Here is a 15,944-nt window from a genome sequence, read left to right on the forward strand (position 1 = left end):
CCCTAGAAGTGAATTGTGTCTCAAAAATATCTTATTGGTATTCAGTATTGCTGCTGCTATGACTTCTAACACGTTTATGTTGTTTTCCTAGTTTGGCCGGACGGAGGTGATCGATAACACTCGGAATCCAGACTTCGTCCGGAAATTTGTGCTGGATTTCTTCTTTGAGGAGAAGCAGAATCTAAGGTTTGACGTGTAAGTAATCTTTGTTTTCTAAACTTTGACATCAAGATGTATAAATTTCTTTTATCTCCACACAAACAAAGTCCTCCATTAATCATCGGACAATCATAAATCTGTTTGTCTACTGTGTGTTGATCCCTGTCTCCACTGGGTTATCTGAGAGCACATACATTAATTAGTCTGTTTATAAATGATAAACCTGACTGTCTAAAGTCTAAAACTATGGGAAAATATATATCTATATAAAAAAGAAAATTCAACCAAAAAGACCAACAAGTGTTGTGCTTAAGTTCCTGCTCCAGATCAAAGTGTTCACAAACTCAGGAACTTATGCAGTTCAAACACAGCGGAGACGGAAGGCTGTAAAAATGCTGTAGTATGATTCAAAAGGATAAAAAACACACACACAAAAAAAGAACACAATTCACAAACAAATCGAAAAATATTAGTTAAATCTAGCCGGAAAATGACTACTTATTTGCACATCACAACTTATTGACTGGATTTAAAGCTTTTCTAAGACGACTACTGTTGTTTTTTTCTCTGGTGATACACACATTAAATATGTTCAACTACACACATACATTACCTAAAAAGGAAAGAGTTGGTCTCATCCCAATGTGTTCTCAAGAACAATAAACTTTCTTGAAGCCACTTTTCCCAAACACGTTAATCATTAACACACATTTTCCCTTTATTTTCTGGATGCTGGTTGGCCGTTTCATTTCTTTGTCCACAGAAACAACCAGCTGATTCTCCAACAATGCATTGAGTACTACTAAGGTCACTACCATTGACTGTGAACAAAACGGTTTACTTTCAGTTCCAATCGAATGAAATCAATGCAGTCGCCATTTTTTGGCATTACGGACGCCTCCATGTTGGAGTCAGATGTTTTCAGTAATCGGTCTACATTATGACCATTGGTCATGAGGCTCCCCCTACTTTTATTGAGGGATCGTATTGGCCAATTTATAACTTGAATAACTTACATTACAGAGAAAAAAAATTAAAAAAAAGAGAGGAATATAAAGGATATGATAAAGAAAGCTATCAGTGTAAGAATGGTTGTTCCAACAAATTGAATGACTGCTTTTTATAAAAGTCTATGGGATTTTGACTTCTTGGAGCCAGCGGGTATACTTCCTGTTTGCGAGAGGGAAAGGGTCACTCACTCCAGTTCTCGTATACAGTCAGTGATCACCACTGAATGAAATCTTTTAGGTTTATGTGGACTTATCACATGACCTGCAGTTGTGAGACTTAAGCGAGTTTCAAAAATGACTTGAACCGTGCCTCTAATATTTTTTTATTAATTTGCATTTTTAGCGTATTGAATGCATATTTCATTTTATATTGTGATGAAAACATTTTCACAAAAAAATAAATAAAAAAATAAAATAAAACAAAGAGTTCCAACTGCCTTAAACTCCAAATAATTCCAGTTATGTTGGACTAAAGATGTAAAACTTCATCTTGACTAGACTTGACTGCTGATTCAGACTTCATTTTTGTCTTGGACTGCACAATGAAGATCAAAAACTTGAATCATCAAATTAGACTTGAGCTGTTATCGCACTTGGAATTTGACTTGGACTTGCAAAAAGTGACCTGAGAGCCTGTTGGGTGAAAAGTGAGAATGTGTCGACCCTGAAGAAGCTGTGGGGTTGATAGAATTGAATTGAAAAAAATACAGTTTTTTGTGTTAATTCAGTGTTGGTTTTTCATTGTTTTTGTCTACCACTGCTATTTTTCCTGATGCAGGTATAATGTGGACTCCAGAAGCTGCAACATTTCCAAACATGTAAGTACATTCTGCCTCCTTTAAATGACAGTTTTGACGCATGGCTATTTTTAGTGATTGTTGATGTTAAAGCTCTAAGATTCTTCTCTGACAATGTTTTTTTATTCTTTTCCCTCCCTGTAAAATCAATCATCTTGGAGAGCAGAAGGTGAGTGCTTTCACTTGCAGATTTTTGGCCTCCTGAGTCCTGGTATTATGCTTTTGTTCATTGCACTTTTCATTTTCCCGTAAACCGAGGTGTCCCCAGACAAAGCTTGTAATTTAGTGCTCTGGTTCATTCGCTGTGATTTTATTGAAATTTTCTCCCACTTTATCCAATAATTTCATCAGAAAGTAGCAGCTGGAACACCGTTTTTTTTTTTTGTTTTCTCCACTTCAAAGCTTAGGCAGCTGTTGATGTTTCACTGCAGCAGATTGTTCATGCCAGGGTTTTAACGGGGGCCACACGGATGTCCCTGTCAGGGCACCTCCACCTCCCCCACCAGCCCTCTGCTCCCGTTGGCCCGCCTTGTGTTATATTATGCCGTGTCATCTCTGCCTTTTATGTCTGGCGTGTTTGTCTCTGAAACGACAAAGTCTGTTCTTTGAGGAAAGTCCTGAGTGATCCGCTCTAATGACATTTGATTCAAATGCGACTTTCTATTTCACAATATGCAGCTCTTTATGACTTGTTAAGCTTGACCCAGTTTGGTTCATGCATGCTTATGTAAATGCTGGAATCAGTATGCAGAATTAATGTTTAATTTAGGATGGCATTTCAGTGAGATGAGATTGAACTTTAATGACTTCAGTATCTGTGCTACCATCACCATCAATTTTACGCTTGTTCGTGTCTTTTAGAGAGACATCGTGTGTGATGCTAACACTGGGAAAGTCTCATTCTTGGGGTCTCGTTTGCTGAAGGTTTGCATGTTTAAATGTCTGCAAACTTCACAGTGCACAAGAAAATAACCAAGTTGCACTTACTTAAAGCCTTAGTCGCATGCACCTGTATGGGGGGGTGGACCCAGGCTTGTGGAGGGTTATAGAATTGGTGAATTGGTGAGCAGTTAACACCACCCAGTGAGGGCCCTTGGGCAAGACCCTTAACGCTACTGCCTACCAGCATGAATGTGCATGAATGATCCCGGTGATGATCAGAGGGACTACCATCACCAAATAGGAATGAAGAGTGAATGAATAATGGACACATTGTCCACAAGCGCAGATAAATCCAATCCATTATTATTATTATTACAGAGAGGAGTGTCTGAATCTTAAAGAGAGCGCAGGTGTGTCTTGCAGTTCCCTTGAGGTTGGTACGGCCACCTTAAAGACAAATAAAAACATTAATGTCTTACCATCTGGCTCAAAGCGTCACAGTTGAAAAGTTCTGATATTGCTCCCCTTTTTTTATTTGCTACGCTAATGTTAGTTTAGGGTTGTGAGGAGCTGTAAGCTAAGAGTGTCAACAAAGACATGCTGGAATATCAGTGAAGGGTTACTTCTGCAGCAACAGTCCCGCCCACAACCCAGAGTTGAATTTCTAATGAGCTCCTACTGAACCTGCAGAAAACACATCTTAAAAAAACAACACAGGCTTTTTATTTGAGCTAAAAACGACATAATCATATTTAAAAATCACTGGAAACGCTTTTACACTAGATACAAATTTAATAGGAAGGGAAATCGTTGAAAATGGAACGTATGATTGTTGTGCGTGTAGCAAATAAATCGTTTAGTATTCGTAAGGCTAATGGAAGTTGCTTGCGCTTCGTACAAGTGACGCTGTTGTATGGTGCTCCTATGTTGCACTCTAGATAGTAAGATGCCAGTACTGACCCTTACTGATTGCACACGAATGCTGCACATTTGCACATGATACGTGAGTGCCCAAAAGACAAACTACACTCTGGGTGTCTTAACTTCTTCATTTTGAATAGTCAGAACGTCACAAGGAGTGTGTACTTATCACTTGAACAGCGCTGATGAATTATCAGTGTTTAAGTGTTTGCTATGATCTGCTCTGGCCAATAGGAAAAAAAACATTTCTGCTCTAGAGGTTCACCGAGCGGTCCACAACCTTAATATTTTGCGCTATACAGGTCTGTCAATTTTTTGCCAGCAGACAGTCCGTATCCACCCCTGAGGGCAGTTGTGACTTAGGCTTAACTAAAAAGGTGTAAAAGAGACAAAAATAGTTTGCTTTGCACACTCTACTTTGCACCTTTGTCTTTGATGAAAATGCGAAATGGGCCTTTCTTATAGAAACCGAGTGGATTCCAGTGGATACATTTACACGTGAACTGTGGTTTATCAAACATGAAGTATCTTTCTGCAGGAGCTGTAAACTGGCAGACCTTTGCATAAAGGTCTGGTCTTTTATTTTAAGGAGGAGAAAAAGTCAAAAAAGAGAGAGCTCATTTTATTCACTTTTGTGTGTGTGTGTGTATATATATATGTATATATATATCTTGGTTAACATAACGCATATCCATGATTGCAATGTTACATTTTTCAAAACTTTAAGGTTGGATATGGTCATAATAAATGAAGTTGATATTAGTAATGTCTTTCTTTTTACCACATCTTGTCATATTTTATCTTAGATGTTTCTTCTGTAGAATCCTCTCCTGGAAAAGCTGTATTTGTCCTCTCCCTGTATTAATCCTCTCCCTGATGTCCCCTGTATTTGTAGGCTTTGAAGGCGAATTGTGTCATTCTAAAATGTATTTTTTGCTTTTCATTTGTCTCCACAAGTCTACTGGTTTAAAATTTTAAAAGAATTGTTGGTCCCGGATTTGGTTAGGGACCAGACCTTTGTATGAAACATTGAGGGGAGGCTCACCAGTTGGACTCAGGGGGCCTACAGACCCAGTTTTTTCCTGAGGCCCCAGATACCTTTTAAAAATGCCCCTAATTATCTTGCAAGTAATACTCTACTTTCCCATCATTTTAAGGACTTTCTCGGCCAGACCTTTTGCACACTTGGAGAAATAATTGGCTCCACTGGAGGAAGACTGGAGAGGACACTATCGTAAGTCCCTAACATCCTTTTTATTGTCCCGCTGTAATGCTTCTGTGGGGTTTCTTCAGGTGTTCAAACAGAAATTATGCACATAAATAATTTGTTAGCCCAAAAGAGCACAGTGATTTCCCCTTTGTCTTGTTCCATATTTACTGTTAGCTGCTGTGAGAACAACATTATAGGAGTCTTCTCACCTAAGAAATGACTCACCCAGTGTAAATAGCTGCTCCTTTTTACATTGTTAGATCAAAGTGGGAGAAGCCACCTTGCTGCACCCTGCGCCCCTGTTTGTGAAGTAGCAGTTTGTGTTTATTGTGCTACACAAAGTGTGATGAAAAAAAGTGTCATGTTGGACAAAAAGGCAAAAACATCCATTTTTGACGCATCGTCATCCAGAGATAGCATGAACCGAGCGGGTTTCTTTTCATTTCTAACAAGGGTGGAACGTGTGCAGTCTTTCTGATCTCAGTTCCCTATTTTTACTACATGCCTGCAGTGTTAGATAACATCGTGAATGGAGAAATGCTGGCATTCAGGGAGCGATGCGAAGTCAGAGCTGCATTTTATTATGAAGGCAATTTATCTGGCTTTGTTTGTCCACACACAGAGGAGTTCATCATACATAAATAAGGGACAGAGTTCTTCAGGCTAAGTCGATGTGACACTAGCGCAGAAGCCGCAACCAGACAAGCGCTCTGTGATGTTAACAGAACAGGCGGCTGCCCTTCAGCCCAAGTGAATGAAAATCAATGTCTTCATGAGATGTTTAGTTAGTGCAGAACATTTTTTGAGGGGAACTGTCCACGTCTTTGCCTCAACACTGGCTGCTTTGGCTTCAGCAAACCCGTGACCCCAAACTGGTATTTCTCAGCTGTAGAAAATGTTTGGATGGAGCTCTTTAAGGGAAGACAGCAGAAGTTTAATCTAAGATATTTGCACTCTGGGTTCCTTTGGGGTGTGGGTGGAGTTCACTACCTGTATTTTTTTGAAGTCATAAGAAATGAAATGCAAACAAAATCAAAGATAAAACGTTTGTGGATATGGTCTGGTAGATGATTTCTATTTTCAGGGTTAGAAAATTCCAAACATCTGCTAATATGTACTGAACAAGCATAGCAACTTGATGAAAAATAAATAAATAAATCTGTGGAACGCAGATGTTTAGATGGCCATTGGTCTTCTAAGGGTCTAATTTCCTACTTGTATTTGCTCCGTTTCCATGACGTGCAATTCAGTTCCCTCCCTGTTGTCCTCAAACAATTCTATTCTAGACATTCCATTGAGATTCAAATAACAGCCTTTACATTTATATTTATTAGACACTATGATTCACAGAAATGTACATGTTTTACATACAATCAAAGGCCTAGTGTCTGAAAAAACATCATTACTGTTGAGTCCAGGGTTTGAACCATTGACTGTATACAAGTTACTGGACTGAGTGAGTGTGAAGTCACCCATAAAAAATGGTTTCCTTCTGGCTACAACCAAATAAAGTCTATTTTTTGTGTGATATTGGCGCCGCCGTGTCGCAGCCAAATGTAGTCAGTAAGCATTGATTGGTCGGACTCTGTCTGAGTCGAGTATTCTATGGCAACCAATCTGGCTAATCAGGAGTGAGCTTGTTGAAAGACCACTCCCCGATCACTTAAAGGCAGGATTCACAAAATCTGTCAAATATTTTGATCGTTGGACGTGAGGCTCAACAGGCTCCACCTACTTTTTTTGAGGCACCAGATTGGTCAGCTTGAACTACAGAAAGATATCATGAAAAATAGTTATCAATTTTTTGCCAAGAAATGTCTTTTGAAATCGTAATAACCTCGTCTTCGGACACAGAGGTCAGTAGTATCTTGCTGGAGATGTTCGGAGAACCTCACCTGGTTCCTTCTGATGTGAAGAAAAAGCGTTTTTTTTTTTTTTTTTTCTCAGAGAATGCAGGCAGCTTGAGAAGAAAGCTCATTTCAGCTGCCAGGGGGATGCGCCTCATTCTTTTTTTTTACCACCCACTGTTGCTCCTGACCAGAGGTGAAGGTGGGAATGCTGTTCACCTCATCACTGTTCTGTCTTTTTACCCGTTGATTCTCACCAGTTTGTTTATAAGTCTGAAAAAAGCAAAACTATCTATATCTATATATATATTGGTAATTTTTTTTATTGATTTAAAAAAATTAGAATTTAGAAGGCAAGCAACATAAAGGTTGTCATAGAAACTAACATAAGCTTCTGCCTACCTCTATGCAGGCAGAGAAGAAGCCAGAAGTTGATTACTTTGAGCTGCACACAGGAGTAGGAATCCTTCCAGATTTGTGGATGTTGCAGCCCTCGGCATCAATAGTAGCAGAAGAGAGACTCTTAGTGGGTGCAGCATTTATTTCTTCCTCCACCAGGATTTATAAGGTCATTCTGAGCACCATGGAAACTGCGCAGTAAAGACAAATGGCTGCTCATTAAGTACTCAAGAGAATTTTAGCTTAGCAGCATACTCGTACTTAAACACATGTATTCGCTTTGGCAGGCAAACCTGAGTGAGTGAGTTGTGCAAACAGCCAATTTGTGAAAGCAGCTTACTTTTATATCCGAAATGATAAAAGATTCCACCTACGTTTTTATGAGAAAGTGACTTTTTTCATGTACATGTGACCTAATGATATGTGCATTAATTAGCTCAATGAGGTAACAATCTACGAAAAGTAGCTTATTTGACCAGAATGAAGCACTGACGAGAATTTAAATGGAAACGGAAAAGCAAAAAATCCACAACAAGAAAGCATGTATGTTTTATAAATATAGATATCAAGTAACAGATAGATAGAAAAAGCTACTAAAATAAATGCTTTTCTTTTTTTATAGCATTTAATTTCTCCCTTTTATGAATATAAAGATTACTAAAGATCAACACAAACCAGTTCTAATTTCCATGTCTTTTGTCCGGATGTCTCATTAAACTTTGCATTGCGGGAAGAGAAAAAAGCTCCGTTGGTTACAGGGTGTGCACAGGAAGGATTTAAATGAATGAATCCAACTGTAAAAACCAGCATTTTTGATTTATTTATTAAATCGAGTCTTTTGATGTTTTTGCAGGAAACAGTTTCTGTGGTTGAAAGACAGGAGGAAGTTAGAACAAAGGATTGTTGTTGCGTAACTCTTTGTGGAGACATTGTGTAGCTGTCTAAGGTGTCCATACAGTAATATTTAATGAAGTAAATCTTTTTTTTCTTCTTCACAGAAGTTTTTTTTCTTTTATTGCTAGTATTTCCTTCATTTATTACGGTGGGATTTGGAAATCTACAAGCGGGTAGTCTTTGGAGCACAGGTCTCATCCCATTAACCTCTCATCATTATTGCTGTTAGGCTGTGGCTTACATTAATTACATTTTTAGGGTCTTTTTTTGTACCTGGGGTGGTTGTAGGATGACATCTTTGGACACACACAAAACTAGAATTGTCTTTAAAATGTCTGTTTTTTTTTGGTTACTCAACCAATACACAACCAAGAAATACAGGAGACAACATTCACTTTACTGTTAGGAGTTAAATCCCGTGTCACAGAGCCACTGTGTACATTTTGCACATTGTCCTTGTATGAAATTCCACAATCTTTTGTGATACATGTATGACATACATAATTCATTAGTGTTGCCTTCATCATTCAGTGTGCTCAGCTGTCTGTTGAGGGTTTCGGTTGACAGGTCTTTACGTGGATTCAATTTTGAGATGTTCAAAATTTTTGCTTGGTTGAGAATTGTGCGGAATTTTTGCAAGATGTGTGCGCAAATTTGTTGCTTTCCACGACAACAACAGACTTTTCATGCATGTACCACCGATGTATGACTTTTATATTGCGTATAAGGCGCACATATTACATTCAAATTATGTAATTGATGCCTAATCACTAATGACTTGCATTTAAACAGCACAATAATCATGCACGGTTCATGTTCTATGTTGATTTACATGAACTTTTTCCGTGGTTTTAACATGGTTCAATCGTGATACATTTGTGAAATTTTCACGTAAAGACTTTTCTGACTTTTGACTTTTGTTTTTTTGCACGTCTTTGCACTGGCCTTAAATCAACCAACGCTTCAAAATGTTAGGATTTGTTGGAGTTGTGATACAACCAACACAACCAACTCCCTTTATATTTCACACTTTTCATGTCTGCACTTCTATATACTTTAAACTGCAGTCTGCTTTATGGCGGTCCATGATGTTGGCCCCTTTGGATGAAGTACATCTCCTGGATAACTACGAAAAACCGAAACCCTGAGTGGTAGAAACCATTAAGTACAAACACACTTAAAGTGCTTTAGAGTTGTGTTTCATGTAGAGATGGTGGTCAATGGTGTACCCATTGACTGCATAAGTGAGCTGGACTGAGTGACTCCTCCCCCCTGGCGATCCAAACAGGAAGTACCTGCTGGTTCCAAGGAGCCACAATCCCAAAGACTCAGTCATTTTATTGGTCAGATAAACCATTCCGTTGTCTTTTATCATGTTCTTAATCCTCATTTTTCCCCACAATATTCTTTCTGTAGTCCAACTTATTTAAGTCATAAACTGACCAATCAGATGCCTCAATAAAAGTAGGTGGAGCCTGCTGGCCCCCCATGTTCAGAACGTGGACAGATTTCATGCAGCCTAGAACTTTCATAACAGCACGATGCAGCTTTAGGGAGTAGAGAGCTGGAGAAGAGACTCAAAACCAAATATCTGTGAGAAGGAAGTAATGACGCAGATGCCCTGTTTGTTCGCAAGGCTTCGTTTGGATTTTAAATTCATGGGAAAATAGATTCTACTTGTTAAATTTGCTGCTTTAAATTATAATACTTGAAAACATTTCAGTAAAGAGTATTCAGTGTACTTGGATTAAAAAACATAAGTACATTTTCTATTAAACTTTTCCTCTATGCATTTACATAAACGTGATCTTTCTGTTGTAAATTTTCTCTCAGAGTTACATTTCTGTGAGAAACGTCAACGTCATTTGAACTTTTATAGGTTTTGTTTTGAAACCACATGTAAACGACCTTAATTTTTTTTAACTGATGTTCAGCGACACTGACATTCTAAAAATGAAATCAGGACCATTTAGCTTTGTTGGCATTCTGTATTTAAATAATAAAATGCTCCATAAGAAGACAATTGTTTTGTTTACCATAAAAAGTTGTTTCTACTTTTTAAATCAGTTATTCAAAGTTTTTATCGCTTTTTCTGGATGACAGTTACCAAAATGAATCACAGATACGGACATTTAATAATCTACATTTAAAAAGGTTTTATATTTATCTAGATTATTTTATTTTGAAAACTTTAAACAAAAAAAGAAATAAAAAGAAAGCCTACCAGATCAGGGGGGTATTCCAGAAAGCAGGTTATGCTAGCTACCACGGTAAGTTTGAGGCTAAGGAAGTTGATAACCTCAGTTTTCGGTTCCAGAAATGGAGGTTTCAGGATATGTCAAGTTGCTATAGCAACTCATGCTCTGAACATAACCTGGTCTGGAGCAGGTTTAGTTGAAGGTTAGTTTGTTTTCAGAGAGGTGAAGCAGCATGGTGTGTCCATTTGAAGATGATTTAGTGGATGAAGAAGCTCAGTTAATAATTTTTCCACCATGAGAGGTTGACAAGACCACATCTGGACGGATTTGGGTTTAAGTATGGGTTTTTGACCAAATGAGTTGTCTAGATGTTTCACTGTGTTTTGCCGACTTATTTTGTCATACTATATGCTTGATTCTTTCTGCACCATGAGTGAGAGGGACGGAGAGGATGATGAGTTAATTTAGCACCTGTAGTGCTGCTCCCTAACACAAGGCCTGATGTTAAAGGCAGTATCATGATACCTGCATGCAAGCTTCATGTTGCAAATCTAGACTGCATCATTCCTTTTATTGTTATAAAAAAGAGAATATCTGCAGACTCAAACTTAGACATATGAGAGTTCAAGAATTACAACAAATTAAGATGGAAAAACAGTTAATTGAAATGGAGTAAAATGACATTTAGTTAGATAAATATGTAAATTTAAGTTGTAGAAACGATTATTGAGTTGGATAGACGTAAGAAATTAGGTTGAAGAAATTTAACTCTATTACTTGTTACCGATTGAAGTAATTCATTTAAGTTGGATAAGTTATACTGTATATATATGAAATGAAAATGGAAATAAGAGAAACGTGCGTTTACTTTGTTATTTTTGTCCAAGCAGAAACTTTTTCTTTTGCTGATGATGCAGCCGTATTACTTTTTTGATGGGCGTATAATCTTCATACGCCGTCATTAAAATCTCAGATTCCGACTCACTAAAGTATAGCGCTCTCTCTCTTTCTCTACACGTTTCCATGATGAATCCGGAAATCGGCGATCCATTGAGAATGTCTCTATGTACTTGCTGTGCACGTGCATTAACCCAGGGTTACCAAGTCCAGCGTAATTACGCCAACTCATATCCGGTCTTTTGGAACCAACAACCAAAGTAGGCAAGTTCAGGCGGACTTTAGCCAGAGTTCAGGGTTAAAGTCAGGGTAGTTTAAACATGCTTGGAATACCCCCCTGATAAATACAGACAGAATAGAGTTCTTTTCTTTCAGAGAATTTAGCAGCATCATTAATGACAAAGTAATAGCTTTAAAGTTTTGTTTTCTGTCTGAGCTGAAGTGAAAGATGGAATATTCAAAGTGTGGGTGGAGATGATGGATGAAGATAGAGATGGATTCTGGATCATTCCTCCCGGAGCTGCTGCTCTGACGTAACAATGCCCTCCAAGGCTGAGTTTTCCAACCTTGGCGACCCCAAACAAAATGACAGAATTGTTTCTTGTAGCTCTAAATATAACCGTCCAGAAAGAGATGAGGAATCTTTTTATAGGATATGTGTACTGTAAATGCAACACAATAGCAGAGACGTCAAAGCCTTAGATTTTACCCTAATGATTATTTCAGACAGCTCCTGTTAGTGGCTAAAAAAAACTCCCTCAGCACCCCCACTTCTTCCAAAACAAGTCAGGCTATGCAGTACTGACAGTCTAATTTGGGAAAAAAGCCTATTGAAACCATGCAGGGACTCAAAGAGAACTGACTATATAAGCAGTGCCTGAAGACAATGAAACAATGATAACAAGGAGGGGGAATACAATGAGAGACCAGCAGAGCTCAGTCTTCCCATATGGACAGTGTCTCTGATGGCTGCCTGCAGGGAACTCACAGCTGTTGGAGCTTCTGATGGATCAGACACAACAAAAACCCACCTGAGAAAAAACAGGCAATGAAGGACACTAGGAGGTGCAGATCGGTTTAAATAAACACACAGACGAAAGTAAGAAAGGAAAGTAAGGATTCTATTTAATGACAAAACAGAACATCTCGTTTTTACTTCCTGTATGGAAAGACTGATGGTGCAACCCCAGCTCAGATTAAGAAGAACAAAGAAATCCAAAGTGGGTTAGGGTTAAGGGTCAGTTACAACCTGCTCTGCTCTCTGCTCTTGACCCGGGAGTTTTTTCCCAGCGCTTTTTCTCCAGTGAGGAAGATTCTGGCCCATACCATCATACCTCTTCTACCAAAGGTGCTAAAGAAGGCTTTATCTGTGCTACATTCCGAAAGATTCCAGTGTTACTCCACACCGTGATCCTAGAACTACACAGCTGCTGACAGAACCTGAACTTGCTGCAAAATCCTCTTGCTTTTCACAGACTGGAGAACAATAAGAACCTGATGGTCAAAGAAAGTCTTGTCTATTGCCGATTCCTTTACATAGAACTAGTCTCTGGAAACTAAAAACTATGCTACCAGCAAAGATTTAGTACATTAAAAAAAAATCTTAATATCATTGGTTTATTTAGTGAATTTAGTGAATTTCAGGACGTACCCAGAATCCATTTCAGTGTTTTATTTCTAGCTGATTTAACCCTTGTTTTTGTGATGCAGTTTTGCTGCATTTAGCATGTCGAGGGTTCGCACAAGTCAGCAAAACTCCCCAGGCAAATAATTAAACAAGAAGCAATAACATCAGTTTACATTATTATTATTTCTTTTTTTATCGTTTTCATTTCTTATTAATAAAGATGCAATGATATTTGACTTTTTTTGTAATGAACTTGGGTGTTAAGTATGCAGTTTCATCATCACAAATCACCATAAAAATAATATTGTTTTTCAAAGACAATAAAATGTAATCAAAATGGATCATAGTAACCCCAGTTTTTAAGGTTTGCCATTTGTTACTTTGTTAATTTACAACTTTGTTGTGTAGTTATTGGTCAAAATAATCTAATGATGCATTTGATAGTTGCAACACTTTTAACACCTTTGTTTGTGCACTTTGAGTTGGTTAAAGCTGCATTTATCAAGCATCGTTTGCCTCCCTGTGATTTTCAGCCATCTTTAAAACCTTAGTCACACATATGGGGGGTTAGACCCAGTCGTTTTTTGGCTTGTTTGGCCCGTGGGTGGTTGTTAATGGGGGCCCTGGTGTCTTGCAGTTCCCTTGAGGCTCGTACGACTACCTCAAGGGATGTCATAAAAATGGAACGTGGAAAAATGGTCCGTGTGGTAAGTGTATGGCAAAGTATTTGTATGGCAAATGGTAGTTACACGCACTTGTGATGTACAGGTGATGCTGTCCTATGGTGTCCTTACGCCACACTCTTGTCATTAAGGTGTGAAGTCGTTAGCATTGGTCCCTTACTCACCCTGAGCGAATGCCGCACGTATGGGGTGTGAAATACGGAAGTGACCGTAGGACGTAGATATATACAGTATTTGTATGTATAATTTGTTGCTATGTGTTCATACAAAAAAATAAAATGTTGCATTTAATATAAACCTTGTTTTAGTAGCTACTTCAGTCCAACTGAATCTGAAACTGAATAGGCGTGAAATACAAACACTGACAACAGGAAGACTTTTATTGTGAAGGGTGACATTTTGGGTGACATCTAAGACATCGTGTGTGACTTTGACGGCTTTGAGGGCGTCACTTACCCCTCATTAATTTGCCTGCGCAACAGTTCAAACTTACAGAAAGAAGGTCCTCTTGAAGCAGATTAACTGACTATTTAACAGCTGAAATACTTTTATTTTTGAATGGTTCGGTTGGAACTCACTTCCAGATGTGGGTCATCCAGGATTTCTTGGTACTCCAGAATGTCTTTCTTGGTATAATCTCACTTTTATAGGTCAGTAGCTTCAGTGGCAGGGGCTTCACGCTACATATTTAGCACTCATTTCCACTTACCTGTGCGTTGCTATGGCAACCAAAGGGTCTTTTAGCCGAGGCGATAAAACTATAGCAAAAATCTAAAGTGATTTATTTTTTATTAAAAAAATAAGGCAGGAACTGAGATGTATGTTCAATACTGTAAAATCACCTGGCGTAAATGTTTTTTTTTTTTTTTTTAAGAAAACACACTTCTCTTGTCTTGCCTTGTAATATGTGGGCACATAGATTGACACCCATATGTGCTACATGTAGAGCAGCAGTGAGTGAAACACTTTTAAAACCACATCATATCAACATCACAACTGACAGAAGAGACAGGAAAAAAAGACAAATCACCCATGTCTAATTTGTAATCAGAGAAAAATGATGCCAATCCATTATAAAACCCACACTCTGCCACTTACTCATATCTAGATTGATGAGCTGGAGGGTGGACTAAACAAGCTGCCAGCAAAGATGGTGTTGGTGCCTTGTTTATGACGGCAGAGCAGACTGTGTCTTGAAATTGTGTCTGTCTGGGTTTCTGCTGCAAGACAGCGGTCAATATGTGACTTCAGTGGGCTGCAGGAAAGGGTGTGTAATTGGGAGCAGTTGGTGGGATGGCTTGTCCTTTGTAGCTCATGTCATCCAGACAGAACAACACACACACACACACACACACCTACACAGACACACACACACACACAGAATCACTCACGAAAGACCTTAAAAAATACACGTTGGACACAGACATTACTACACACACAGACTAATTTTTACATCTGGTTTCCTTTTTTAAATCACGCTAAGTTTTCGTCATCATGTTTTGATTGAGCACTGTCCAAAAAATCTCCATAGTTATTTTTTATTTTTTTGGGTAAAAATAAATGTTCCTTTTTATTAACTAAATTTAAATTTGCATGTCAGATTAGTTGATCAGTGTGCCTCCAAAGGATGATGCCTATCTTGGCGTCTTGAACCATTTTAGAATCATATTTTGTGTTAAAAATGTGGCAGCTTTTTGCAAACAGGTATCCTTTGAAAGTAAACTGCTACTGATTTGGGGCAGGAATGAGAATCTTACCTACTTAGTCAACAAACTTTCTTAAAAGGTTTGCAAAGACTAAGTGAGCTTGGTCGTTTTTTTTGTCAGACTGAAAAGGATGAGCACAAATCAGTAAAATCTGCTTAATAATTGAATCTTAATCTCATCTAGAAAGTGTTTTCTGCTGCAAACTGCTGTCATTTTTGCAAAGGTCCCCTGTAACTGATTTGGTTTGCCGCTCCAGTAAACTGCACAGACACTCTTTTTGTCATCACCTGCCTACTAAGCGCCTCATCCTCTGTTCCTGTCTCCTTCCACCTGGGATTGAGGTTCAGGATTCCACTGGCATGTTGTGAAAGACTAAATACTTGTGGTTGTTACTGATTTTCTGCTCAGGCTTCCGGCCTGAAACCTGACCACATGGACCTGTACACATCACAAACAAATCTGAAGTTATTTGTGTCACATAATCACACCTGTGTGTCAGGATTCCACAAACCCTAAAGGTTTGGCTCTCTTTTAAATCTTTCTGCAGACGAGAAGCTCGACTATATTATCTGTTGTAATTATCTGTTGGAAGTGATCACACTCGCCACCAATAACAGATGAATCAACACGTTCTGTCTTCCAGCTGGCAGGGATTTGCTGTTACTTTATCTTGAAACCCAAAGATGTGTTTGTGAACGTGGCTCAGCGAGCCCA

General features: G+C 38.5%; 1 protein-coding gene across 3 annotated transcripts in view; it reads left to right on the forward strand.

The window, feature by feature from the left end:
- The window catches only part of cpne9 (copine family member IX), a 123,129-nt gene that overhangs the window by 39,208 nt on the left and 67,977 nt on the right, over nt 1-15,944 (forward strand). For all 3 annotated transcript variants that reach the window (XM_078949959.1, XM_078949958.1, XM_011476713.4), the window contains 3 exons: nt 92-195; nt 1,948-1,986; nt 4,923-5,003. In XM_078949959.1, coding sequence (XP_078806085.1) covers nt 92-195; nt 1,948-1,986; nt 4,923-5,003 — 224 coding nt within the window. The remainder of the gene's footprint in view (nt 1-91; nt 196-1,947; nt 1,987-4,922; nt 5,004-15,944) is intronic.

This window comes from Oryzias latipes, chromosome 7, assembly GCF_053564925.1.
Source record: "Oryzias latipes strain Hd-rR chromosome 7, Olatipes_Hd-rR_3.1".
Lineage (NCBI taxonomy): Eukaryota > Metazoa > Chordata > Actinopteri > Beloniformes > Adrianichthyidae > Oryzias > Oryzias latipes.